Below are 27,006 nucleotides of genomic sequence, written 5' to 3'. Positions count from 1 at the left end.
GAAGCCCTACTGGTCAGAGGGCCCGGCTCCTGCACACACTCCTGACAGCCAGTCTGCCAGCCCTTGCTGTTGGGAATGGATGGACAAGTCCTACGCCCCTGTGGGGCAGTGTAAGGAATCACCTCTCTTTGAGGGGGGGCAGCTCAGAGACCAGGGGCGGCGGCAGAGGCTACCTAGATGACTCCCAAGGAGAGGGGTGTGGAGAGGAGGCAAGGGGTGACCTCACTGGGCTCCTGAGCACCACAGGGGTGCCGCAGAAAGAAGTTAGTTCAAGGGAGCTGTGGACTCAAAAAGGTTGAAAACCTCTGAGCTAGATGGACCAAAACTAGTTCAGGCTGAGTTTCTGTTTCTAAAAACGGGTGGGAGTTTTAATCTGAGTTCTTATTACGGTTTTGTTTCTCTGTGCTGCATTTATGTAAGGGGGTCCGAATGCTGCGCAGAGAAGTAAATAATAATAATAATAATAATAATAATAATAATAATAATAAACCAGTCTCTTGCTACATTTGTGCTTTTCGCTGCAGGTCCAAGAGACGGTTCACGGCGTCACCACGGAGGAGTGCCACACGGCACTGCAAAACCACAGCTGGAATGTGCAGAAGGCCATTCAGTACCTGAAGGTAAACGGCAGCCAGGGAGGTGTGCTTTGGGTGGGGAGGGCTGTGGCTCAGCCGTAGGGCAACCTCTCTGCATGCAATAAGCCACAAGCCGGGAGAGGGTCCTTGCCTGAAATCCTGGAGAACCGTGGCTGGTTGGGGTGTAGCCTCTTCCTTCAGGGGGAGACAGAGGGAGGAATAGTCTGGGTACTGTTGGGTACTGTTGGAAACAAAAATTGCCCTTTTCCCTTATGGGGTATCCAAGAGCCCATAGAGAGTCCTTACATAGGTTCCCTATTGGTAGGAGAAGATAACAGAGGCCAACCAGAGAATATTGAGAAGCAAAACAGCTAGTAAGCTTGATCTTTATTGATCTGTTGCAACAGGGTGCTCCCCCCACACGCAGGAAAGGAGGAGGAACCCAGAAAAATGGTGCGCAAGGCCTTATAAAGACTTTTGAAATTGCCACCCTGTAGATCAAGACCACCCCCAGAAACATCATACATACATCACAGAAGGGGTGTAACCTAAGACCACCCCTCAAATACATCATACCTACATCACAGAAAAGGCAGTCTTAAAACAGAAATTTGAGTGTTGTTTATCTCCTGTCTGGCAGGTTACTTGATTGGATTGCCTGGGGAGCCTGGCCAGTCTTTTGTAATGATAAATACTTAGTTCCTGGGCCAGGTCACAGGCTCATACCTTATTCATATCTTAAATGTTCCCTTAAGACAGGATTTGTGAGGAAAGAGACAATGGAAGGTTTCCCACTTTGACCTTGCAGAGAAAACATTTGCTCAGTTTAGGAATCAAAATGGTTCCAGGTTGGTCTTCCTGTGCTGATCTATGTAGGTGCTTGGTTGGTATACTTATGAACATTACCATATATCTAAGACCATAAAATTCCTATCACAGTACAAGGCCGCTTTCTGTGTTCCTTGACATCCCAATATTGCTTGGCAAAATGGGAAGGAGCTCTTCCCTCCAAATGCTGCCAGGACAATGTCTCCTTGTTGCACTGGGCTCACTTGAGCCCCTCCACTGGCCGGGCTGGGCACAGCCCCAGGATGGGAGCCCAGCGCCCATGAGTCTGCTGCTCAGAGCCTTACCTGCCTGCCTCCCCCCAGCTCAGCCTTGTGCCCTGTCCTTCCCCACAGGTGGAGCAGCTCTTCTGCCTGGGCCTCAAGACACGGCTGGAGTGCCACAAAGTCCTGGAGATGTTCGACTGGAACCTGGAGCAGGCCAGCTCTCACTTGCTAGATCCCTACAGCGCCTTCCGGCTCAAGTAAGAGCAGGACAACACTTTGTGCCACAGCTGTGGCCTGATTTCTTGGTGGCTGCCTGCTCCGTGGGGCAGAGAAGCCAGGGGGGCCTCAGTAGATCACCTAGAGCAGAGAGGTGGTGGGGCAGGGGACCTTTTTTCATCCTGGGGCCATGGGCCAGCACAAAAGTGGATGGGGAAGCAGACCTAAATGTTGACCTTAGCAGCCCAAATGCAACCTTACATTTCCATCCATTCGTTTTATTATATTTCCACGCAGCTTTTCACTCACACGAGTAAAAAAGCAGCTACCAAACCAAAAATGCCAACACACAACAGAACGTCCCCATGACAACATAAACCGTATGGAGTAATTTACAGATCGCCAACAAAACCATGACAAACCATCAGTAAAGCTAACCACCTTCTATAAAACGCTATTAACGAAACAACTAAAAAATTGAGCTAAACAGCACAACAAAAGTCAGGTTAAGGAATTGCAAAGCATTGCAGCACTCATAATGCACAAAATAGGATTAATGACATTAACAAATTACCAAAAACAAGCTAAGCACTGTTGAAGTCACACGCATACACTCTCTCCAACCCCATGACTACTACTACTACTACTTATTATTATTATTATTATTATTATTATTATTTCAATTTATATTATATACCACCCTTTATCAAAAGATATCAGGGCAGTGTACAACATTAGAAACCCATTAAGGGGTTGAACTAGATGATACTTGGGGGTCCCCTCCAACCCTACAATTCTATGATTCTCTGATTACAAAACACCAGTGACAAAAACGTAATAAAGGCATAGTAAAAAGCATACTGGCAGACAGCCTAATCTTCCACTCCGTTCAGCAAAAGACAGAGGCACATAATACCCGTACCAGAAACTCCATCCTGAAGCCAAGACAGGTGAAAAAGGCTGTTGCTTATGGTGGGAAAAGTCCTTGGCTGATGCTCAGATGCAGTATCACATGAGAGAGAGGATTCAATATGGACAGCTACCGTATTTTTCGCTCCATAAGACGCACCAGACCATAAGACACACCTAGTTTTTGGAAGAGGAAAACAAGGGGGGGGGATTCTGAATCCCAGAAGTCAGGACAGCCAGCGGGAATGCTGCGCAGCGATCCCGCTAGCTATACCCGGCTTATGGGAGCCTTCATCCCCTGCCCAGGAGAGGCTGCATATGGCTAAGGCTCCCCCAAGAGCCGTGCTTCCCTTTAAAGAGCGCACAGAGTGTGTGTGTGCGGCTCTTGGGGGCTTTTTCCCAAGGAGGGAGGAGGGCAGCCCTTCTCCCTCCTTGGGGAAAAGCCCCGAAGAACCGCACACACGCTCCACACGGCTCTTTAAAGGGAGCGCTGAGCAGAGCCTCCCGCCTGCATTCGCTCCCTAAGATGCACACACATTTCCCCTTACTTTTTTGGAGGGGAAAAGTGTGTCTTATAGAGCGAAAAATACGGTATCTCTCTCTCTCTGTGTTTCGTTTTTGGGAAGGGTTGGGGGACGCTCTGCTTCCTCAGAGGCCCACTCCACATTTACTGAATTCTTGCTGTCGCCGTCCACTTACTGAATCTTTCCCCTTGCAGGCGGTGAGCTGCAGGAGTACCCCAAAAAAGGAGTGTTTGACCCGACGTGGGTTCCCGTGGTTGGTGCTGCTCTGAGGAGCCCTTTCTGAGGAGGTGTACGGACCGAGCCTAAGTTGCCCCGAGGCAGAGGAAAGCAGAGCAGAGGCACACAAGACTGTAGCTTGGTCCCGCTGGGCCAAACCCACACGCGTCGTCCCCCCGCACCAGAGACCGGGCCGCTGACCCGTCCCCCTCCGCCGACCCCAGGCGGCTTCGTGTTTGCTTGTCGTCGTCGTCCCCGTACCCCCGCTTCCGACCATTATTCCCATTGCTTCGTGTCGGATTTATTTTGTAAAGAGAAGTGTTACATTAATATATAAATATACTATTCTATTTTGGAGAGAAAGGAGTGGCGGTCAAATGGCAATTCATGTCCGCGGGCGAATGGGGCGGGCAGGGGGGTGGAGAGTGTTTGGGTGAGGACTTTGTGGAAACTGGTCACATTGGAGCCCAGTAGGAGAAGGTGCAAGCCTAAGAATTCTGAAGATTTCTCTTCCTGGAAATGGAAGCGTCCCTTTTTTCACGCAGCTGCCAGCCCTCACTAGCTAGTATAATGGACCCCTGATATCCCGACACATCAGGTCCAGTTGCAACCGACTCCGGGGTTGCGCACTCATCTCGCTCTATAGGCCGAGGGAGCCAGCGTTTGCCCGCAGACAGCTTCTGGGTCATGTGGCCACCATGACTAAGCTGCTTCTGGCAAACCAGAGCAGCGCACGGAAACACCGTTTACCTTCCCACCGGAGTGGTACCTATTTATCTACTTGCACTTTGATGGGCTTTTGAACTGCTAGGTTGGCAGAAGCTGGGACCGAGCAACGGTTGCGTGGATCCGAATCGCCGACCTTCTGATCAGCAAGTCCTAGGCTTTGTGGTTTAACCCACAGTGCCACCCGCGTCCAATAGCTAGTATAGTTATACTTTATTATGCATAGCAAACCACACATTATCAAACAGACACCGTATACACATTGTGCAAAATACGAGCTCAACATAACAAGGTTTGTCCCAGTCAGATCTTTAACTCCAGAGAAAATCAGTTTGCATAAATAATACAATACAGCACTACCGAATCCCCAATCAATTAAGAACCACTAATTCTCTTTATAATGACCCAGTCTTTCTTCATGGACAGCACTCAAAACTTCAGCCACTATTAAACTAATTTGATCATTCCTGTCCGAAAGCAGGTCCTGAACAATTGGTAGCATAGAAATCAGCCTATTGAGTTGTAAGGCCTCTGATAATTGTCTTCTGGATAAATGTCAAAATCACAAGAAAATAAAATATGCTCCAAAGTATCAGGTTCCTGTTTGCTACATTTGCAGAGGCGCTCTGATTCTGGGAGAGCTAAATATCTTCCTCTCATCGAGGGAAACATATTAAATCTGGCTAACATAAACAGCCTGCACAATTCATGATTCTTCCAATTTGTCATGTATCCCTTTTGAAAATCTCTACACAAAGGGGGATTTAAATAGAGAGGAAAGCAAGTGCTGTGCTTTGCAACCTCGAGAGTAGAGAGAACACTTTTCTGTAAGATTCTTCCTGATAATTTCTCAAGTATCTTTGGAGTCAGAATTTCCAAAGTCAGATTAAGCCCTACCAAGTTCAATTTTCTCCTACAAATCAATGATAAATTGTAAATTACATTATCACTTAAGAGGTCATAAAGGAGAGAATTAGGAGATAGAAGCCCTCAATAGTGTGAAAGAAGGCTCTTCTGTTCTCCAGAGAACTACAGCTCCCAGAGTGCTCTGGGTGTCTGCTTGCACTTTGCATTATGGGTAATGCTACTCAAATGCCATGCTCTTCAACTGTCCCTCTCCCAACCTGGCGCACTCCAGAACCTTCAACCCCACCCAGCAGGGCCAATTATCACGGGTGGCAGGAGTTGCAGTCCAAACGATACGGAGGGCACCAGGTTGGCCAAGCCTGCTCTGTTTGTATGTGCTGGACTGTTTGCATGTCAGCAGCAGCTGCAAAGTCAAGAGGTGAACATGACACTGATGTGCAAATATTCCACACATCTGGATCGTTGGAGGCACTCCACAGTGCTCGCAGTCAAGACAAGGTGACCCACTGCATGAGAAACAAGTTTGGAAAGGTCCCTTTGATCCCCTTCTAACCTGATGAGGTGGTGAAGGCAGCAGGAAAACAAGATCAACACAGGACCTGCCCTTGCAGTTCTTTGTACTTGGTGCCCCTGGGGCACTCAGCAATTTTCTGAAGTGACATAAATTCTGCTCTTAAACAATCAGGGTTTTTTTTTAATAGAAATAATAATTAAACATAGAATCATAGAGTTGGAAGAGACCACAAGGGCCATCGAGTCCAACCCCCTGCCAAGCAGGAAACACCATCAAGGCACTCCTGACATATGGTTGTCAAGCCTCTGCTTAAAGACCTCCAAAGAAGGAGACTCCACCACACTCCTTGGCAGCAAATTCCACTGTCGAACAGCTCTTACTGTCAGGAAGTTCTTCCTAATGTTTAGGTGGAATCTTCTTTCTTGTGGTTTGGAACCATTGCTCCGTGTCCGCTTCTCTGGAGCAGCAGAAAACAACCTTTCTCCCTCCTCTATGTGACATCCTTTTATATATTTGAACATGGCTATCATATCACCCCTTAACCTCCTCTTTTCCAGGCTAAACATGCCCAGCTCCCTTAGCCATTCCTCATAAGACATCGTTTCCAGGCCTTTGACCATTTTGGTTGCCCTCCTCTGGACACGTTCCAGTTTGTCCGTGTCCTTCTTGAACTGTGGTGCCCAGAACTGGACACAGTACTCCAGGTGAGGTCTGACCAGAGCAGAATACAGTGGCACTATTACTTCCCTTGATCTAGATGCTATACTCCTATTGATGCAGCCCAGAATTGCATTGGCTTGTTTAGCTGCCGCGTCACACTGTTGGCTCATGTCAAGTTTGTGGTCAACCAAGACTCCTAGATCCTTTTCACATGTACTGCTCTCAAGCCAGGTGTCACCCATCTTGTATTTGTGCCTCTCATTTTTTTTGCCCAAGTGCAATACTTTACATTTCTCCCTGTTAAAATTTATCTTGTTTGTTTTGGCCCAGTTCTCTAATCTGTCAAGGTCATTTTGAAGTGTGATCCTGTCCTCTGGGGTGTTAGCCACCCCTCCCAGTTTGGTGTCATCTGCAAATTTGATCAGGATGCCCTTGAGTCCATCATCCAAGTCGTTGATAAAGATGTTGAATAAGACCGGGCCCAAGACAGAACCCTGTGGCACCCCACTAGTCACTCTTCTCCAGGATGAAGAGGAACCATTGATGAGCACCCTTTGGGTTCGGTCAGTCAGCCAGTTACAAATCCACTGAGTGGTAGCATAGTCAAGTCTGCATTTTACCAGCTTCTTTACAAGAATATCATGGGGCACCTTGTCAAATGCCTTGCTGAAATCAAGGTAGGCTACATCCACTGCGTTCCCTTCATCTACCAGGCTTGTAATTCTGTCAAAAAACGAGATCAGGTTAGTCTGACATGACTTATTTTTCAGAAATCCATGCTGACTATTGGTGATCACAGCATTCCTTTCTAAACTATTGACTATTGGTGATCACAGTATTCCTTTCTAAACATTTACATCATCATCCTCATCATCATCATCATCATCATCATCATTATTATTATTTAAAATTTATTACACATCCTTAACCTGCAGGTCCCAGAACAGGTTACAACAATTTAAGATTCACAATCCAAAACGGTTAAAGCAGATTACAATCACAGGAATAGGATATGCCCAGAAAACACACACAAATCTCTGGTGTCAAAGGTCAGGGTAAAGATTTGTCCAAAAATCAGGTGGAACGGACACCCAGAACATTTTATACAGAACACGCAGGAGTTCCTGTAGCCTAGCCTAACATAACTAGGGACCTCCTCCAGGCTGTCACCATTTAGCAAGAGGAATTCAATGACATGCCGGCAAATTTAGGTTAGCCCAATTGAAGGTGGATTAAAGCACTTTGGCTCCCTCGCAGTGCAGACCCACACGCTCTGGCTCTCTCTTTTTTAAATGACTTTTTGCGGTAAGGAAAGTGACAGCAAGATGCACTCGTACAAATAGGGTTCCATTAAAATTGGGGTGTTGTTTTATATAACCGTTTTATATCTGCACCAGTAACTTTTCATAATTTGAACCTCCATGAAGCTCTCTCGTCCGTTGGAGCAGAGCGTTTGATTGTCATGTGTCATTGGTTGCCCGGTTGCCCGGCCATTTCTCTGGCCATTATGACATCAATAACTGCCATGGGCACTTGATCTCAACTGCCACCTTGCCTGGTTCAGTTGCTGGCAGTCCTTGGCTCAAGCCAGTAGTGTCCAGAGCACATCTTCAGTTGCGTTGACCACCAACCCTTTCTAAACTCTTTTTCCTTTCATCTGTTGGCGTACTATGGATTTGAAACAGTGAGACTTTTAAGGGTGAAAAACACCTCTCTAGCCACTGTCCCAGGTTGGCAGCGAAATCATTCCCTCATATTTGCTCAGCAGGTAGGATGCAATCATTTTTTTCCTTTGTTTTGTTTTCCGTTCTTTTCAAAAGATGGAAGATTGTGGGTAAAACTCTTACTGGGTTGGGGTGGTCTCTTGCAAAATGATTCATTATTTACACAGCTCCATTAGTGTTCGCTGTGTGTTGCATTGTATCATATTGTTATACTGCACCCCAATTTCTGAGAGATATTTCAGGGTTTCCAATGTGCATTTAAGGTCAGTTTCCTTCAAATGACATCATTGGAGGTTTGTGTCTTTTTTGATATATGGTATTATTTGCCCAGATCTACAGGCTGAGCATAACTTAACTCCAAGAGATGTCCCAAAGTTTACATATTTCAATAATTTCTATATCATTTCATAATTCCCTCTAAGCAGTTTACAGATTAAACAGAACATTACAAAATACAACATTACAAAAGAAGATCAAATATAGAATACAATAAATATCCTAGTCTAAATAAGTATAATGAACAGGAAGACAATATATTTGTGTAAACATAACTTGGGGAGACGAGATGGTTGGACAGTGTTCTCGAAGCTACCAACATGAGTCTGACCAAACTGCGGGATGCAGTGGAAGACAGGAGTGCCTGGCGTGCTCTGGTCCATGGGGTCACGAAGAGTCGGACACGACTAAACGACTAAACAACAACTTGGGGAGAAACATTCCAAATAAAAAACACATACAGATACAGATCCAAAACTCAGTCTCTCTTGATCGCTGATTTTGTGTGTCCAAAATCTGTCACTCTTTCATCCTCTCTCACATGGACATTATAATGATAAAAAAGGTAGGAATGCATCTTCAATCATTGTCTCCTATGGCAACAAATCACCTACACGACCACCTTCATTCAATGAAATTGAATTTTGGAAGAGTTGGGACAGATTAAAGGAGGTACTATCTTTACACGGCACACAGTTAAACTACGAAAGTTGCTACTGCAGTTTCTTTCCCAATTAGGGCCACATTCCCTTCTAGACAACTTTCTAGGGGCCACTTATGAGCTGTGTGTGTTGCTCTATTATGAGCTGTGTGTGTTGCTCAACAGGATGCTCTATTGGGAATCTCAGGTGAGATCCACACACAATGGAAGTTGCTCCCAGTACCAGTCACCACACAGAAACGGCTTAAGGTCCGAATAATTTACTGTTGCAGAAGATAAGGCTCACTAAAACAGTTCTGGACATAGATAGACGCAGCTTGTAGGCTATTGCAGATATAGATATGTACAGATATGTACAAGTGCAAAGTATCTCTGTTGCTCCAAATAAACTCCACCAATTCAAGATGTAACGCTGGACAAGTAACACAAACAGACTGATGTCTCACATACTAACTGCAAGCTAACAGATAGATAACTGAGCCGACACGCATTAATCACAGATACAGTTGTGGCACTGGGTGAATGCCCAGTGCCTGGGCTTGCTAGCATACATGAGCCAATATCAACATTCCCCCAGCAGCACTTCCTGCTAAACGAATCGGAGAATGTTTTGGACACAGTCGTTGCAAGACCTTAGCAGCTGGGAAGGCTCAGTGTCGGCGCCCAAAAATGCAGGTAAGCTTCTCTCGCTGATGACGCAGTCATAGGGTGGTTCCAGAGGTGGTGATCTTCCTTCACAGCTGGAGGCAGCAATGCTTCTGAATACCAGTTGCTGGAAGCCGCAAGAGAGGAGAGGGCACTTGCGTTCAATTCCTGCTTGAGGGTTTCCTGTTGGTGCATCATGTCCTCATTCTTCAGAAAAGGAAGCATGTTTATGAAAATGCTCTTGAGTCTGCTGCCTGGAGAATAAAGGTAAAGGTAAAGGGACCCCTGAACATTAGGTCCAGTCATGTCCGACTCTGGGGTTGTGGCGCTCATCTCGCTTTATTGGCCAAGGGAGCCGGCGTACAGCTTCCGGGTCATGTGGCCAGCATGACTAAGCTGCTTCTGGCGAACCAGAGCAGCGCACAGAAATGCCGTTTACGTCCCCGCTGGAGTGGTACCTATTTATCTACTTGCACTTTGACGTGCTTTCGAACTGCTAGGTGGGCAGGAGCAGGAACCGAGCAACGGGAGCTCACCCCGTCACGGGGATTCGAACCGCCAACCTTCTGATCGGCAAGCCCTAGGCTCTGTGGTTTAACCCACAGCGCCACCTGTGTTTAACCTGGTTTAACCTGGAGAATAGGTTTGTCTTAATTGCCAGCACAAATCACAGCTTTGCACATGGAGGCTTCCACTACGTTGGGGTGCAGAACCTCCAGCCTGCCAGAGGTCCATTTTGTCTCATCGGGCCATTTTCCCCAGACCAGTACACCTGCCCTTCAGCTGACAAGACTGGTGGCAGCACAGGTGGGAGGATAAGGTTTAGTTCTGTCTCTGGACAGCTCAGCTGCTTAGAGCGTGGTGCTGATGATACCAAGGTCTCAGGTTCAATCCCCATATGAGGCAGCTGCATATTCCTTTAGATCAGGGGTAGGCAACCTAAGGCCTGGGGGCCGGATGCGGCCCAATCGCCTTCTCAATCCGGCCCATGGACGGTCCGGGAATCAACGTGTTTTTACATGAGTAGAATGCGTGCTTTTATTTAAAATGCATCTCTGGGTTATTTGTGGGGCATAGGAATTCGTTCATTTTTTTTTTCAAAATATAGTCCAGCCCCCCACATTGTTCGAGGGTGGACCAACCCACAGCTGAAAAAGGTTGCTGACCCCTGCTTTAGACGTTGGCTGAAAACTTGTCTGTTGTTTAATTGTGTTTCATTGCTTTTAGATGAGTTTAGCAGTTTTTAAATATTTTAAATTTGTTTTGTTTTGTTTATTTTATTTTTTAATAATGAAGGGTTTTTTTTGTTTTTGCTCCTTTGGGCTCCTCTGGGAGGAAAGGAGCAGTATTTACTTATTAAATTAATAAATCTGTTTCAGATTCACCAAGCTCAGACTCCTCCCAGACAACATTTAGTTCTGCAGCTTCTGAGGGAGACATGAGGGCTGTCATCCGCTTCATGCACCAGTTTCTCCACAAAAGCCACCAGGTATCTGCACCCCAACCCTGCCCTCGCTTTCCCTGCTACAACATGAGTTCCTTAAAAATGGAGGGGGGGGGGCTTCTTCCTCCAGTCACATAATTCAGGAATACTTTGAATTGGGCTCGAACCCAGTAAAGTAGGCACGGCACTGGAGTAAACATTCCCTGCGGAACGCCCCCAGAAGAGTCGTAGTTTCCAAATCTTTCCGGGCAGCGGCGTAGCGTGGGTTGTCAGCACCCGGGGCAAGGCAAGTAATTTGCCCCCCTAACCCCTAACCTGCCGCCGCTGCCAGCTTCTTCTTGCTGCTGCCTGGGCTGGTCGGGTGTGGTTCTCTCCCGCGCTCAGCGCTGCGCTGGGCGGCCGCTGCACTGTCCCTCCCACAGATAGTCCCTCCCTCGCTCTCTCTCCGCTCCGCACCGCAACGCACGCCTGGCACCCTCCCCGTCCACAGTGGGCGGCGACCCGGCAGCTCGGATCAGATTCGCACAGCCAGCACTGCAGTGAGAGAGAGTGAGTGAGCCAGGTAGGGACAGAGAGCTGCGAGTGCGAGCGCGCGCCCCCCCCCAATGTTGCGCCCGGTGCGGCTGGTCCCCCCTGCACCCCCCATGCTATGCCACTGTCTCCGGGGGCAGCCCCGCAGAGAGCATGTTGCGGTAGTCAAGATGGCTTGCCGCTTTTGCTAATCCTTCTTGAACTCATCTTCCTGTCCTTGGTTGGGGAGGCTAGGAATTACCTGAGAAGGTCAAGTTCCTGGAATGCATAGACCTCATCAGCGCAAACCTCGACAGCAGTAAGGTGGGCTACATTGGTCAACGTCACTACAACCCGACCCTGATACGAGAAACTCTCATGGTGAGTAAGCCGACCCATGTACATGTGAGTGCGAACGATGAAAATAGCCCTAAAAAACTTGAGAGCAGTACATGTGAAAAGGATCTAGGAGTCTTGGTTGACCACAAACTTGACATGAGCCAACAGAGTGACGCGGCAGCTAAACAAGCCAATGCAATTCTGGGCTGCATCAATAGGAGTATAGCATCTAGATCAAGGGAAGTAATAGTGCCACTCTATTCTGCTCTGGTCAGACCTCACCTGGAGTACTGTGTCCAGTTCTGGGCACCACAGTTCAAGAAGGACACTGACAAACTGGAACGTGTCCAGAGGAGGGCAACCAAAATGGTCAAAGGCCTGGAAACGATGCCTTATGAGGAATTGCTAAGGGAGCTGGGCATGTTTAGCCTGGAGAAGAGGAGGTTAAGGGGTGATATGATAGCCATGTTCAAATATATAAAAGGATGTCACATAGAGGAGGGAGAAAGGTTGTTTTCTGCTGCTCCAGAGAAGCGGACACGGAGCAATGGTTCCAAACTACAAGAAAGAAGATTCCACCTAAACATTAGGAAGAACTTCCTGACAGTAAGAGCTGTTTGACAGTGGAATTTGCTGCCAAGGAGTGTGGTGGAGTCTCCTTCTTTGGAGGTCTTTAATCAGAGGCTTGACAACCATATGTCAGGAGTGCTCTGATGGTGTTTCCTGCTTGGCAGGGGGTTGGACTCGATGGCCCTTGTGGTCTCTTCCAACTCTAGGATTCTATGATTCTATGATTCTAACTTCTCCTAACGGAGCCCAAGGAAAGATTAGCACTAGAAGTGTTGTATAGTGGGAAAGATGGGCAACAGACACAGCTCTTTTAAGCAACAGCTCTTTATTACAGCACTTAGCCCTACTCTAAGTCTCTCTGAACAGTGAAGCTGGCTGCCTTATATAATGCTCAATAACCTGTAACAGTAACAAATTCCAACTAGCTACCCAATCGGTGAAAGCAACTCTCAATCCTTCATTTGCATACTGGTGGCCCAGAGTGAGAACTGCAGCCAGTCTGAATACATAACAAGAAGCCCACATCTTTATGGTTTGCCCGTTTTGACCCTGCCTCGGGCTCTTTAAGAATGACTTTGCCTTGGTAACTGTGTCTCTGCTTGGCTGTGGGAAAACCATCCTAGGAAAACCTCAAAAAGGATATCCTTGAGATAGGGCAGAAATGGCCTAGACTGGATGGAGCCGCTCCCTTAGGAGGAAAGGTTACATCATTGGGGGCTCCTTAAACATAAGATGCTAGCTTAGTCGGTAGTACATGAGACGCTTAATCTCAAGGTTGGGGGTTCGAGCCCCACGTTGGGCAAAATATTCCTGCATTGCAGGGGGTGGGACTGGATGACCCTTGTGGTCCCTTCCGACTCTACAGTTCTTTGATAGTATAAGTATAGGGGGAACATCTGCAGCCAAAACAGCACCACCCATTCATAAAAAGAGATGTGTAGCCAAAACAGCTACACAGAGAGATGGAAATGCAGAAACCAAAAAACAGAACTCCCTGAGGGGGAGAACTTCCCGAAAACAGCCCAGAAAGGACTGGGCATGCTCGGGGGCTTTGTAATGCTTGCAGACCTTGTGGAGAGAAATTTGGAAGCAGGTTGGAGGGGGAATAGAACAAAATGCCCTAGAGCACTTCACGCTGCAACTCTGGGTTGCAGCTCCCACTTGTGCTCTACAAGAATGCGTCTCATGAAACCTCCATGGATTCTGCTGCAGTACGACGTCCTTATTTTGCCGTTCCAGTTCCTTCTTCCTGAAACGGGATCCCCGTTCGTCGAGGAGCGGATCATGGCCTTGTCCCGAATCACCAAGCTGGTCCGCTGCATTACGTCCCATTGCACACCCAAAGTGAGGCTCAGTCGCCCATTCCCAGGGCTGGTTTGGTTTAGCAAACTTCGTGGAAGTAGTTCAGAAAACCTCCAAACTACACCTGAAAGTAGTTCCCATAACTGCTGAACAATTCACCTGCAGTTTTTAGGGTTGCCATATTCTGAAGAGCAAAAAAGAGAGGACCCATTTTCAGATTTTTACTTTTAGCTATGGATCGCTATGGCGAATCATGAAAAAGAGGACAGGTCCTGAAAAAAAAGAGGACACATGGCAACCCTAAAAACTGCACATATTGAATTTATGTGAATTAAGTTCCTTTTGGAGGAAGACTTTGAATGATTCCTGGTTTGAAGCTCATTCTCTTGCAGTTGTTTCTTACTCTTCAGACTGGTGCTTTCATCTGCTGGGGGGGGAAATACTGTAAATGGAGCAATTCACTCTCTGCACGTGTTTTAAGATACTTTCTTGCTGTTCTTAGGTACAATTCTATGCTTCTATGATTTTACACTCCAGCCCAGCAACTTTTAACCTTCTGCATGGTTGGGATTATTTGAACTTGAACTGTTGGTTGAATCATAGAATCACAGAATCACAGAATCAGAGGGTTCGAGATGAACTGAATTTGCTCACTTTGTTAAGGGACTGCAGTCTCAAAATTGGATTAGAACTAGTTCCCTTTCAGAATTTGCTTTCCCAGCTCAGCTGACACCAGTCATCGGGGGTAAAATGCCTGTCATGATGACTGACAATCCCGGGGGGTTGTGGGGGGGGGAGGAATTTATATATGTGTAAGGAATGAGGACTTGTTTAGTGCAAAGATTGCCTGTGGCACTGAGCTGTACCCGCATTAGGACATGCTGGATTTTTTAACTTTCAAATTCCCCAAATGAGGGGTGCAAAAAAAGTGTAACACGACTTGGGAATTCAAAAGATATTTTGGTTGAGTTAATGTAGTTTAGTTTTGCTTGGTGAGTAAAACTGCATAGAAATCATTAGAAATGATTGCCAAGTACTTGCAGTTATACTATATATTAATATTGCATTATTATTACTTTTATTAAGCAATACCTGGCATTTCCAGAAGGTAAAATTAAAATTCTTTGGTTTTCCGAAAACCGTTTATGTTCTTCATCCTCAAACGTACTTGCCAAGCTAAATGTTGTCCAGTCACAAAAATAATAGATTTGAATTCTTCATACCCAAAACCATTTTTTAAAAAGATCCCTCACAGAAGGAATCTGCAAAACATAAGTTTCACCCCTGTAAAATAACACCGTCTAGTAGCCCATTGTCAGTGTGTCACCTTCACAGGAAAGAGTAAAGGGGTGCATTTGAGGATATCATGGCAGCAGGGTCCAAATCCATAGGGAGGTTGAATAAGGCCTGATTCTCTTTGCACCCCACTGCAGCCATGGTGGGTGGCATGACACAAAATGGCTGCCGTAGGGTGCATGGCACGACACAAAATAGCTGCTGTGGGGTGCATGGGATGGCACAAAATGGCTGCTGTGGGGTGCATGGCACGACACAAAATAGCTGCTGTGGGGTGCATGGGATGGCACAAAATGGCTGCCGTAGGGTGCATGGCACGACACAAAATAGCTGCTGTGGGGTGCATGGGATGGCACAAAATGGCTGCTGTGGGGTGCGTGGCATGACACAAAATGGTTGCCATGGAATGCGTGGCACAACACAAAATGGCTGTTGTGGGGTGTATGGCATGGCACAAAATGGCTGCCATGGAGTATGTGGCATGACACAAAATGGCTGCTGTGAGGTGTGAGGTGTGACACAAAATGGCTGCAATGGTTGCTGTGGTGTGCAAGGGATGGCACAAAATTACTGCTGTGGTGTGCGTGGGACAGCACAAAATGGCTGCCGTGGGGTGGGTGGCATGACACAAAATGGCTGCCACCCTTGAGGAGGAGGAGAAAATGAGGTACAGTAGAATGATTCTCTCCTGCAGGGAATGAAGGACTTCAAGATGGGGAAGCTGGCAGGGCACCTGGCGCTTTGCAGCAAGGACTCCAGCGAGAGCGTGTGCCACTGGGCGGCCGACGCACTCCACTGCCTGTACACCCTGATCCTTCACCAGAAGAGTAAGAGCAAGGACCCACTGGATTTCCCAAGACGGTTCATGGCGGGGAAAGGGAAATAAATGGGTTGGCATGTTGGCAATAGCCGAGAAGCTGGATGTCCCGCCAGAGGAGATAAAGCAAAAAAGGTTCTTCCCTTAGAGCAGTCTTTCTCAACTTGTGGGCCCCCAGATGTTGTTGAACTACGACTCCCATCACCCCTAGCTAGCAAGGCCAGAGCTCAGGGATGATGTGAGTTGTAGTCCAACAACATCTGGGGACCCACAGGTTGAGAACCGCTGGCTTAGAGCATCTTCAGATTGACAAGGGTGGCTTCGCCTTCTGAGCCTGCCTGGTGGAGGCTTGTTTCATGGCTGCTCCTGCTATTCTCCCAGGCTGTCTGTCAGCCCAACCCTGCCTTTCTGAGGGCCAGGTGGAGAGCCCTGGAGGGCCACCTTCAGGGTCCGGTCTGAGCTTCCCTGCTGGCCGGCCTGAAGGATCTTGGGCGGCCTCCTTTCGCTCCTCCATCCCCTCCCTGCACCCTGCTTAGGGGTGCCCATGGCCCTTGAGCATAGCTGTCAAGTGTCCCTTATTTGAAGGGACAGTCCCTTATTCCAGCGCCATGTCCCGCTGCTGTCCCTTATTGATGGATGTCTCTTAAATGTCCCTTAAATGATGTCCCTTAAATTTCAAAGGAAGCAGCTCCTCTCCCTCCCTCCCTCCCTGCCGGCCAGGGAGGAGGGAGGCTCCAACTGTGTTGCTTGGCTGTGTTGCTCACCCAATAAGAAGTCTAAGAACGACTGGGGGGTGGAGCTTGCATGCCTTGTGTGTGGCTAGTTAATGCAAGCTGAGGGGTTTTTTGAATGCTGGACACCATTTTGTTGCACGTGCTGCTGCAAACTTTGCAGTGCAAAGCCAGCCGGGGAGCCATCTTAAGTTGAGGCTGCATAGGCCTTGTGGTGCATGTGATTCAGATTCTATTCAGTTGAACCTCTGGTTACAAAGTTGGTTGGACAGCGTTCTCGAAGCTACCAGCATGAGTTTGACCAGACTGCAGGAGGACAGGAAGACTGGAGTGCCTGGAACAGGTGAGGCTGCTGGTCCCTTATTTTCAAGGCTGCTGGTCCCTTATTTTCAAGGCTGCTGGTCCCTTATTTTCAAATCTGTAAGTTGACAGCTATGCCCTTGAGCTGACTCCCAACTCCTCCAGCTCCACTTTCCGTTGGGGTGACCCACTGGGGAAATCCGTGTCGCGTGGTCCTTCAAAACCTCCAAAGGCCACTGTCCCACCGCTAATACATTTCATGGTGAGTATTGGCACCTATGTGTGTGGGGGGGGTGCAGCACTGTATATCTATATCTCTCTCTCTAGATATACCGTATATATCTGAGTTTCTTTGCATCTATCTACAGCTATAGCTATACAGTGGTACCTCTGGATGTGAACGGGATCCGTTCCGGAGCCCTGTTCGCATCCTGAGTAGAACGTAACACGCGACTGCGTGTCTGCGCATGCTCAGGTCGCATTTCGTTGCTACCGCGCATGCGCGTGACGTCATTTTGAGCGTCTGCGCATGCGTGAGCGGCGAAACCCGGAAGTAACGCGCTCCGTTACTTCTGGGTCGCCGCGGAGCGTAACTTGAAAACGCTCAACCTGAAGCATATTTAGCCCGAGGTATGACTGTATCTATATCTATCTATCTATCTATCTATCTATCTATCTATCTATCTATCTAATCTCTGGTTTCTTTGTACGTTTCTTGAGGCCTGATGAAGCCTGAGAACGACACAGAATTTATGGAGCTTATGCAGGACTGGAAAGAGGAAAAGATCTTCTGGCTGGCCTGGTTCTCTGACATCAGCACCACCACCACGGTAAACCTTTCTCACCAGCTCCAACGTGTGTCTTCTTCACACCTGGCAATTTTGGGCATGGACCTGTTTTACAGGTGCAACTGAAACGAATGTAACCAACACAGGAGTTTGGAAACCCATCCAGTTAATCTAGATTAATAAAATTATGTTTTGTTTTGTTTTTTAAAAGGAAGCACATCCAGTTGCACTCAGGCACAGGCAGAGAGGCAGGGCGGGCTGTGTCTTGGTGTTTACCGTGCAGCCAAGGGCACACCTGAGTTTTGAGCTAGTGATCGTATAACTAAGCCCAGGACTATGTTTGACTGCCAGTGGCTCTTCAAAGGTCCTCCTCTGCTCCACTGCTGTATCTGAGATTGTTTCAGTGAGAGAGTTTAAAAAAAGAATGAATGAATATGAAAAATGCCCAGCACTCAGAAAACTGAGTATGGTGGGGGCAGCAGGGATAATAATAATAAAAAAAAAAAATAGAGGGAGAGGGGATGCAATGCAGTATCCAAGAAATGGCTTGGCTGTCTGGCTGTCAGGTAAAAATCCTGAATAGGACCATTTAATGCTGCAGGTTTTTAATTCCTAGTCCCAGTCCCCACTCAGAGGGCTCATCCACACATCCATTTGCCCCACAACTTTCCCCCAAGTAAAATCAATTTTTACTGCTGAATCGGAGCAAATGTCAATTGGTTGGCCTCCATTTTTAGCACTGGTTAGAAGTGTGGATGAGCCCTAACACTGCCCTGTGGTCTTTCCTATGCATAAGGAGAGCACTGCAACCTTTTCTGCAGCATCAGAATCATAGAATTGGGACCACAAGGATCCTCTTGTCCAGGGTTCCCCAAACGTGGGTCTCCAGCTCTTTTTGGAGTACAACTCCCATGATCCTTGAGCACTGGTCCTGCAAGATAAGGAAGATGGAAGCTGTAGTCCAACAAGAGCTGGAGACCCAAGTTTGGGAAACCCCGTTCTAATCCAGTCCCCTACAATGCAAGAAGTTTTGGCCCAAAGTGAGACTCGAATCCATGACCATGGGATTAAGAGCCTCGTGCTCTACCGACTGATCTTAAGGAGGGTCCCATAGCGAGTCGGCTGATCCCAAGATATGATCCCAACCATGGTGGATCCCAGCTCTTTGGTGTAACCGCCACCAGGCTTTCAACGGACCCCCTCCGTTTTCAGAAATTCAAAAAATGCCTGCATGCCGACGAGCAGATGGACTTCCTCCTAGCAGCCATCAAGGGCATGAGGGACGACAACCTTTACCACACGAAGGCTGCCATCCTGATGCTGAAAGCCATGCTGAGGGATCCCCAGCCCCTTTTCATAAAGGTACGCTGCCTTGGAGCCTCCTGTTCCCCCTTCTCCTCTCTCCCCAGTCACCTCTTCCCACCTCTTTTCCCCCGCAGGTGCCCAAAACCACCAGGTTCATGTATTTCAGTCTGGAGCACATCGGAGACCCGCAGGCCCGCCTGGAAGTCTTCCGGTTCCTCTTGCTTCTGGGGAAGAGCCGCCCTCAGGATGTGGTGAAGACCCTCCTGGCCTGCTCTGTCCAGTGTGACAGGTGAGCGGGATGGACAGGGGGATTTAAAATCCTTTTCGTACTGGCTAAATCAGTGGTTCTCAAACTTTTTTCTCTGGGCCACACTTTCAGAATACAGTGTTACCTCGGGTTACATACGCTTCAAGTTACATATGCTTCAGGTTACATACGCTTCAGGTTACAGACTCCGCTAACCCAGAAATATTACCTCGGGTTAAGAACTTTGCTTCAGGATGAGAACAGAAATTGTGCTCGGGCGGCGCGGCAGCAGCAGCAGGCCCCATTAGCTAAAGTGGTGCTTCAGGTTAAGAACAGTTTCAGGTTAAAAACGGACCTCCGGAACGAATTAAGTACTTAACCCGAGGTACCACTGTACAAATTTGCCTACGCCACACCGAATTTTTGTCAATAAAAATATATTGGGAAACAAAAAGAAATAACTCCTAGCAGTGCTTGATTTATAACACAGAACACAACTACTTTGTAATATGATCATGGGATGTCCAGAAAGTATCAAACAATACAGCTATGTAAGAAGGTGAATCATTTCCAAAATGTAATTATAAACGAGCATGAAACTTAAGTATGTGTACAAACTCAGTGAGAGGTGAGAGATTGCATTTTGCCAGGTAATCTCATTTACACCAGGGTGGAATCTAGACACGCATTAAAAAACACTCTGAAAATGCTTTTTTTAAAAAGCATTTTGAAAAATATATATTGAATTTGCCATAAGCTCATCACTGCCATCTAGTGTCATGTTTGTATGATTCAGGTAGGTAGTCGTGTTGGTCTGACACAGTAGAAATATATTTTAAAAATTAAAAAAAAAATGTCCAGTGGCACCTTAGAGACCAACTAAATTTGTTCTTGGTATGAGCTTTCGTGTGCCTGCATCATATCTGAAGAAGTGTGCATGCACACGAAAGCTCATACCAATAACAAACTTAGTAGGTCTCTAAGGTGCTACTGGACTTTTTTATATTTTTTATATATAGTTCTATGTATGATGTACTTAAAACGTTATGTTTGCAGCTGTATAGCTGAGTCCTGGGTCTAATTTGAGACAAGCAAACACTCATCTCATCAACGCAGAGACGCCTTTCTCTTTCCCGCTCTCTCATATTCGTCAGAGCTGAACATCCCTGCTCACAACGATAGGTCGTGGAGAACTGTAGAAGAACAGCCAATGCTCTTTTCCTTTTTAAAAAATTTAAAGCACATTTATTCACGCTCCATCTTTCTCCAATCCCACAGAACGACCCCTCCAGTCCTAAGTCCCATATCACTGCCTAGCCAGTGCTCTTGAAGAGAGGGGCACCACACACATACTGGTCTAAATCGCCTTTCTCTCGTTTCGCCGTAATCTGAACGCATTTTGTGCGCCAACCGAAGCCCCTGCTTCTCCCCCCCTCGCAGCACCGCCTCCGCCATGTGGAACAGCTTAACCTGCTTCTCCGACACTGCGCAGAAGGTCCTGGGCGTGCTGCAATCCATCCTGCAAGAGCAGCCGATCTACTGGGATGGCCACAGGGTTAAGGCCTCCTTGCGACCCTTGGCTGTAAGTGCTGGCAGGACTCTGGCCCCCAAGAAAGCACCCAAAGAGCAAAGCGGCCCTGTGCGTGACATCACCAAGGCCCATCCCTGGGGCCAGCCTGCCCACGAGGCAGAGGGAAGCGACCCGCCTCGGGCAGCGGACTTCCATGGGGCAGTGCCACTGCTGGGTCACGTAGTGGCAGCAGATTCCGGCTTCCTCTCCCAAAGCCGCCACACGACCCCGGTAAGGAAGGCAAGGGGGGGGCGGCACCCTTGCCTCAGGCGGCAAAATGAAACAGAGCCCAGAGATGCCCCTTCGGCGTCCGGGTGACCATTTGAGGCACCTAAGAACATGGCCGGGAAGGGAAGTGGGCGGGAAATTCCTCTCCTTGCTCAGGTACGATCAGGCGCCTTGACCGACCTCCCAGGCCAACGCAGCGTTTTATGAGATCTTGCGGCGCCCGTCCCCAGCCTGCCGGGAGGTGCTGAGAGAGATGTTCACCACGCTGTCCATAGCAGTCCTCTGCCAGATCTCCTTCGCCGTGTACTTTACACCAGAGGAGACGGATGTCTACACGACGGCCTGCATCCGCCAGGAGATCCCCACCCCTCCTGCTCCTTTCAGGTGCGCTTCTTTTGGTTCATCCGATTTTCCCTGTTTGTCACAGGCAGGGCCGACTGATACTGCGGTAGCCCTGTAGCCAGGGCGGCCGGACGGATGCACGCAGCTCCCTGCCGAGCCGGACTTCGCTCCTCGTCCGGCCCAAAGTTGTTTTTTGGGGAAATTGTCTTTTTAATTTGTGACATGACACACAGCGACAGCCTCCAATTGAAGAATGGCAGCTTCTGCATTGTCACGCCAGGCTGTGCTTTCGCAAGTTTCTGGTCCTCAAGGCTGCATGCAGAAAAAAGCCTGAAAATGCGTGGGTGTTTTCTTCGAAATGCTTAGCGGCGTAGGGTTCACATGTGAGTGACGGTAGCCAGGATTGCTGTGATCAAAGGACCAACTTCAGCACAAGTTGGTCTCCGCACCCCAACCCCTGTGGTGCCCGGGACTCTGTGAGAGCCAGCTATCTTTTACCAGCATAAACTATGAGGCACAATGCCCTACCCAAATCACTGAGGTAATGCATCCAGCGGCGTAGCGTGGGTTGTCAGCACCCGGGGCAAGGCAAGTAATTTGCGCCCCCTAACCCGGGGCAAGGCAAGTAATTTGCGCCCCCTAACCCAGGGCAAGGCAAGTAATTTGCGCCCCTAACCCCTAACCTGCCGCTGCTGCCAGCTTCTTCTTGCTGCTGCCTGGGCTGGGGTATTTACGGTAAGGTAGCCACGGCGACGGCGGCAGGTCCGTGTCAGGTGATCTGAGGTGAGTTGCCGCTGGCGCTGCCGCCCAAACGACGCCGCTTGCCCGGAGGAGGAAGAGGGCAGAGAGGCGAGGAAAATGCAACATGGCCCAGCAGCTGCAGCAGCGCTGAGAGCCGCTGCCTGCCGGACGCCTTCAGCCCGGACGCGCGCACAGCTCGTTGGTTCCGCGAGACATGGGGCTCTGCTACAGCCTGCGCCCGAGGCTCTTCGGCGACTCCGGAGGCGGCAAGTGCGCCCCCCCCCGATGTTGCGCCCGGTGCGGCCGGCCCCCCCCCTGCACCCCCCACGCTAAGCCACTGAATGCATCCCACCCCTTTGAGGAACTGCTGTAAACCCAGCACAAGAAATCCATTCTAATACGGATTTGGCTCTGTGTGCAGGTCTGCTTTGAAAACTTTCAAAGGCCTCATCAGGCGAGCAGGAGATGAGGACCTCATCCTCATCATGAACAAGAGGAGAGGTTCAGAACTCCTGTTGCATCGCAGGACCCACCTGAAAGGTCTCGCTCTCTTTGCCAGGTAAGCACATCGCTGTTAAAAGGAGCAGCGAGATCTGAAGAGTTTCCAAAAATCTTTGGGGAAGATCCCTAAGGCGTGGAACTTCATATCAGCCCCATAAGGGTCTGGATGGCGTTGAATGAGGACTAAGGGGGCAGGGGAGAGTGAATGGAACCAAGCACCTTGAAAGGGAGGAGGGAGATAGAGACTCTGAGGTCTAAAACCATTTCATTGTCCACATAGGTAATTTATAATAATAATAATAATAATTTATTATTTATACCCCGCCCATCTGGCTGGGCTTCCCCAGCCACTCTGGGCGGCTTCCAAAAAAATGTTAAAATACTGTAATACATCAAACATTAAAAGCTTCCCTAAACAGGGCTGCCTTCAGATGTCTTCTAAAAGTCTGGTAGTTGTTGTTCTCTTTGACATCTGGTGGGAGGGCGTTCCACAGGGAGGGCGCCACTACTGAGAAGGCCCTCTGCCTGGTTCCCTGTAGCTTTGCTTCTCGCAATGAGGGAACCGCCAGAAGGCCTCGGTGCTGGACCTCAGTGTCCGGGCAGAACGATGGGGGTGGAGATGCTCCTTCAGATATACTGGACCGAGGTCATTTAGGGCTTTAAAGGTCAGCACCAACACTTTGAATTGTGCTCGGAAACATACTGGGAGCCAATGTAAGTCTTTCAAGACCGGTGTTATGTGGTCCCGGCAGCCACACCCAGTCACCAGTCTGGCTGCCGCATTCTGGATTAGTTGTGGTTTCTGGGTCACCTTCAAAGGTAGCCCCACGTAGAGCCCATTGCAGTAGTCCATTTCTCAGTTCATACCAAGAAGCCGTTTTCAGGTGTCTCCAAAATAGGAGCTGCCCATAAACTTTGATGGAGAAATCAAATAATTAATCATGACTGGGATTGCGCCACTAGCATGTCCAGTCCTCCCCGTTACCCATTCAGCGGGAATGGAATCCACTCTGCAGCATTTTGTTGCAGGGCCTTCCTTGTGTATCCCAATAGCTAGCTCAGGTGGTGTGTTATGACAGCTCTGTAGTCAAGGCAGGAGGGCTGAGAAGCAAGAGGGAGGTATGCTCCGCATGTTCCCCGAAAATGGAACAGAATATCGGGAAAGAAGACATGGCTGGCTGGGTCATGGGAGAAGAACACTCCATTTTGCAATGCTTTGGACACCCAGTGTTTCTGTTTTTCAATGACAAGAGAGATAGTCAGGGGCGAGGGAAGCGAAAGGATGTTGCCTTACTTGCTGGAGATTCTGGAAAGCGAGGGATATCCGAAACACATCACTGTGATGCCTTTCTTAATTGAGGTGAGCCTTGTTTTATGGAGGTAGGTGGGTCTGATTAATTGTACAGCTAATCCGCCCCAGCCCCTCTTAGACTCCCATCTGCCTCCCCCAAGAGCTTCATAGGCATCCCTAAGCCATGCCCCCAATCCACATCTTTGGCAAATCAAGCTGTGCATAGTTGTTTTCAGCGGACTGCAAAGGCTTCCAGAGCTCAGCGCACTGCACCTCCCAAGCCACAAAACTTAGCTGTGGTCACCTGTGCTTTGCGAACCCTGCGTCTCAGCTGCTTGAAGGAGTTTGCAGAGACCAGTGCAGAGAGCTTTGCAAGCCCTGACACCACATATTTGGCCCTTGTGGGCCAAACAGGGAGGTCTGGCAAGCAGAGCTGCCCCCCCCCCATAAGGCATGCTGAGGCTGTGTACAATGAAATTAAACGAGCTTCCCCCCGCCCAACACTCAATCTCTTATCGAACAACACACCACCTCGCAAGTCAATTTCACAGTGTCATTTTCTGTTCAACAGCCTAACAGGCCACGGATAGAAGCTATTTTTTAGCCTGTTGGTATGGCTGATTATATTTCTATATCTCCTGCCCGAGGGTAGAAGATTAAACAGGTTATGGCTGGGGTGTGAGTCATCCCTGATAATTTTTCTCGCTCTCCTAAGGCAACAATCCCTTGCAATGGCATCTTGCCACCTCCTGGCCTCCTCCTTCTGCTCCTCTTTGGCCTAATCCAGCAGGCTCTTCTCATGTTTTCATGTTCAAGGCCTGCTGCTGCCAGTTCTGCACATTCTTCTTCCGTTCTAGTTCCTTCATAAGGGAGCCTTAGCGCCAGCTATGGAAGATAGCATCATTGAGCAGCTGTGCCGGCAGGTGAAGGCCAGCCGGTTGGAGCTCAGATCCCTAGCTCTCGACGGCATGATTTGCTTTTTGGGTCATCAAGAGAAGGTGAGAGACACACACAGTGATCTACCAGTAGACCAATAGGTCTTCCCAGTGGGTGCGGAGCCTACCATCCTCTAGATCAGGGTCTCCAGCTGTTTTGGGACTACAACTCCCATCATCCCTAGCTAGCAGGACCAGTAGTCAGGGATGATGGGAATTGTAGTCCCAAAACAGCTGGAAGCCCCCATTTGGGAAACCTTGCTCTAGATATTGCTGGTTGCCTAATTACACCTGCTGGACAGAGGTTGACCACCACTGTTCTGTATTCTCAATATTATTATAATCATCATCATCATTATCACCAGTTTTCAATTTATTATAGAACCACAAAGATAAATAAACAATAATAAAAATTCAATCAGATATCCAACTAAAGGCAGGGCATGCAAAACCTAAACGAATTGAATAATAACACACAATCTAAGATCATGACAGCCACATTTATCTAGAGGGCATGGGAATAAGATACCTGTAAGTCTGAAACTATGCTATATGAAATAAAATCCCTCCACACTGAGTAGAAATGACCAGAATATTCCTGCCCATTAGAGACCCATAGCTTATGTGTTACTTTTTTCTGCAGTAACTAAATTCCAAATATTTTTATACCATAATGATATTAGTCTTTGGGGTTGTTGTTTTTTTACGATTTCCATTGTTGTGCCATAGGGATCCCAGCAACATCTGTGTCGGATGTTCCTTCCGGCAAAATGTCTTCATGGTACATGTCCACGTATTTAGTAGGGAAAACAGAGGAGAAATCTGAATATGTGTTTTGATAATATCTGGTATCACCTGATGAATTTTGTTCCAGAATAAAAGCAACCTGTGGGCATTCCCACTAGAGATGGGGAAGGACAATCCCTTTATTCCTGCAAACTCTCCGACAGTTTGGTGAACAGATGTGGAATTCATAAGGAACATCTGCATGTGCAGATGCTTATTTTTAATGGCGTGGAATCCGAATACTTTCTGGCTCATGTCTTCTACGCCACCATTTTAATCTTTGTGACAAGGGAGGGCGGGGAACCAGCCATGAGGTTTTGGTTCTCTGCAAGCCTTTCCCTCTGTGGCATCTTGTGTTCTGTTCAAAGCTAAAGATTCCCCGGAAGAAAGACATCCGCTACGTACCTGTCCTTGTTGTTTCTCTGGAGATGTGTGACTCAGCCTTTTGTGTCGCGCAGATGAAAAAACTGAAGCCTGCCTTTCCAGATATCATAGCCAGGGTGCGCGAGGCTGACAGAGACATCAACGTGAAGGCTCTCAGGCTCCTGCCAGACCTCCTGAAGTGTGAGAGCAGGGAAGTCAACTCCCTCACCGTCGAGGTGGCCACCAGCGTGATGCCACTTTTTGACGACGTGAGTCAGGCCAGGTGCAAATGGGGCAGCACCCGTGGGCGCAGGGCAAGCCCCAGTGGTTGGGTGTAGAGCTGTTTGTGTGTGTCTACAGCTTTCCCCTGTCACTTTGTACTGCACTTTCAACCCAGCACTTTGATCAAGATATGAGCACCATCAACTTGGGGTTTTTTTACCCCTGAAATGCATATGTATCTCTATTATCTCTACTTTGGGGGGCTGGGAGTTAAAGGAGATTGAAATATACTCGGAGTCGAGAGTGGATTTCATGCTCTTTATTCAGCTCATAGTGGTGAGGAGGAATGGAAGTTCCCACAGAATGTCTGCTTTATATACATTATTTACACAATGCGCCCCATGTGATTGGCTAATTCCGGGATTCTCCTGTAGGCCAATCAGGTTGCAGATTCACTTCCACCTGAAGCTGGATTGGGTGACTCCTGTGGACCAATCAGACTGCTGCATTCTGGACCCTATTGTTCTAGAACCAATCAGACTGCTGCATTCTGAATCTTATTCAACTCAGTACATAACAGAGACGGAACTGGTTGGGAAAAGTACAGCCAAGTGTATCTTCAGAAGGGATGGGAGTTATTTCCTGGTGCAATTCTGAGCCTGGCAATGGCACTGAGAATGGCCAGGGTCTGCTCCATCTGTTTTTGCTGCCTGGGATGAAAATTTATGACACCCGGCTGAGCTGGATAGCTCAGTCGATATAGCAGGCATAGGCAAACCCGGCCCTCCAGATGTTTTGGGACTACAACTCCCA

At 48.2% G+C, this 27,006-nt stretch overlaps 2 protein-coding genes across 17 annotated transcripts in view; both read left to right on the top strand.

Annotated features, from left to right (window-relative positions):
- Window positions 1–3,855, top strand: part of TNK2 (tyrosine kinase non receptor 2) — a 111,238-nt gene extending 107,383 nt beyond the window's left edge. For all 8 annotated transcript variants that reach the window (XM_081862187.1, XM_081862186.1, XM_081862188.1 and 5 more), the window contains 3 exons: window positions 525–620; window positions 1,757–1,884; window positions 3,471–3,855. In XM_081862187.1, coding sequence (XP_081718313.1) covers window positions 525–620; window positions 1,757–1,884; window positions 3,471–3,477 — 231 coding nt within the window. In that variant the 3' untranslated portion in view covers window positions 3,478–3,855. The remainder of the gene's footprint in view (window positions 1–524; window positions 621–1,756; window positions 1,885–3,470) is intronic.
- Window positions 3,856–7,771: 3,916 nt separating this feature from the next.
- LOC309342119 (maestro heat-like repeat-containing protein family member 7) overlaps window positions 7,772–27,006 on the top strand; it is a 29,280-nt gene continuing 10,045 nt past the window's right edge. For 2 of the 9 annotated variants that reach the window (XR_014156703.1, XM_081862352.1), the window contains exons 1-15: window positions 7,772–8,027; window positions 9,501–9,595; window positions 10,945–11,054; window positions 11,775–11,900; window positions 13,668–13,772; window positions 15,721–15,853; window positions 17,595–17,704; window positions 18,875–19,024; window positions 19,102–19,256; window positions 20,655–20,796; window positions 21,200–21,396; window positions 22,517–22,654; window positions 23,848–23,956; window positions 24,745–24,885; window positions 26,067–26,240. Coding sequence is in view for 8 of the 9 variants with exons in the window: in XM_081862352.1 (XP_081718478.1) it covers window positions 9,526–9,595; window positions 10,945–11,054; window positions 11,775–11,900; window positions 13,668–13,772; window positions 15,721–15,853; window positions 17,595–17,704; window positions 18,875–19,024; window positions 19,102–19,256; window positions 20,655–20,796; window positions 21,200–21,396; window positions 22,517–22,654; window positions 23,848–23,956; window positions 24,745–24,885; window positions 26,067–26,240 (1,860 nt within the window). In the remaining variant the exon portion in view is untranslated. Of the gene's footprint in view, window positions 8,028–9,497; window positions 9,596–10,944; window positions 11,055–11,769; window positions 11,901–12,896; window positions 13,012–13,667; window positions 13,773–15,496; window positions 15,694–15,720; window positions 15,854–17,594; window positions 17,705–18,874; window positions 19,025–19,101; window positions 19,257–20,654; window positions 20,797–21,199; window positions 21,397–22,516; window positions 22,655–23,847; window positions 23,957–24,744; window positions 24,886–26,066; window positions 26,241–27,006 lie in introns of those variants that run through there. The other 7 variants (XM_081862353.1, XM_081862355.1, XM_081862354.1 and 4 more) reach the window with 7 other exon arrangements.

The sequence above is a fragment of the Podarcis erhardii genome (genome assembly GCF_964252035.2).
Source record: "Podarcis erhardii genome assembly, chromosome: 5".
Classification (NCBI taxonomy): Eukaryota; Metazoa; Chordata; class Lepidosauria; order Squamata; family Lacertidae; genus Podarcis; species Podarcis erhardii.
This window is presented reverse-complemented; position numbering and strand designations above follow the sequence as displayed.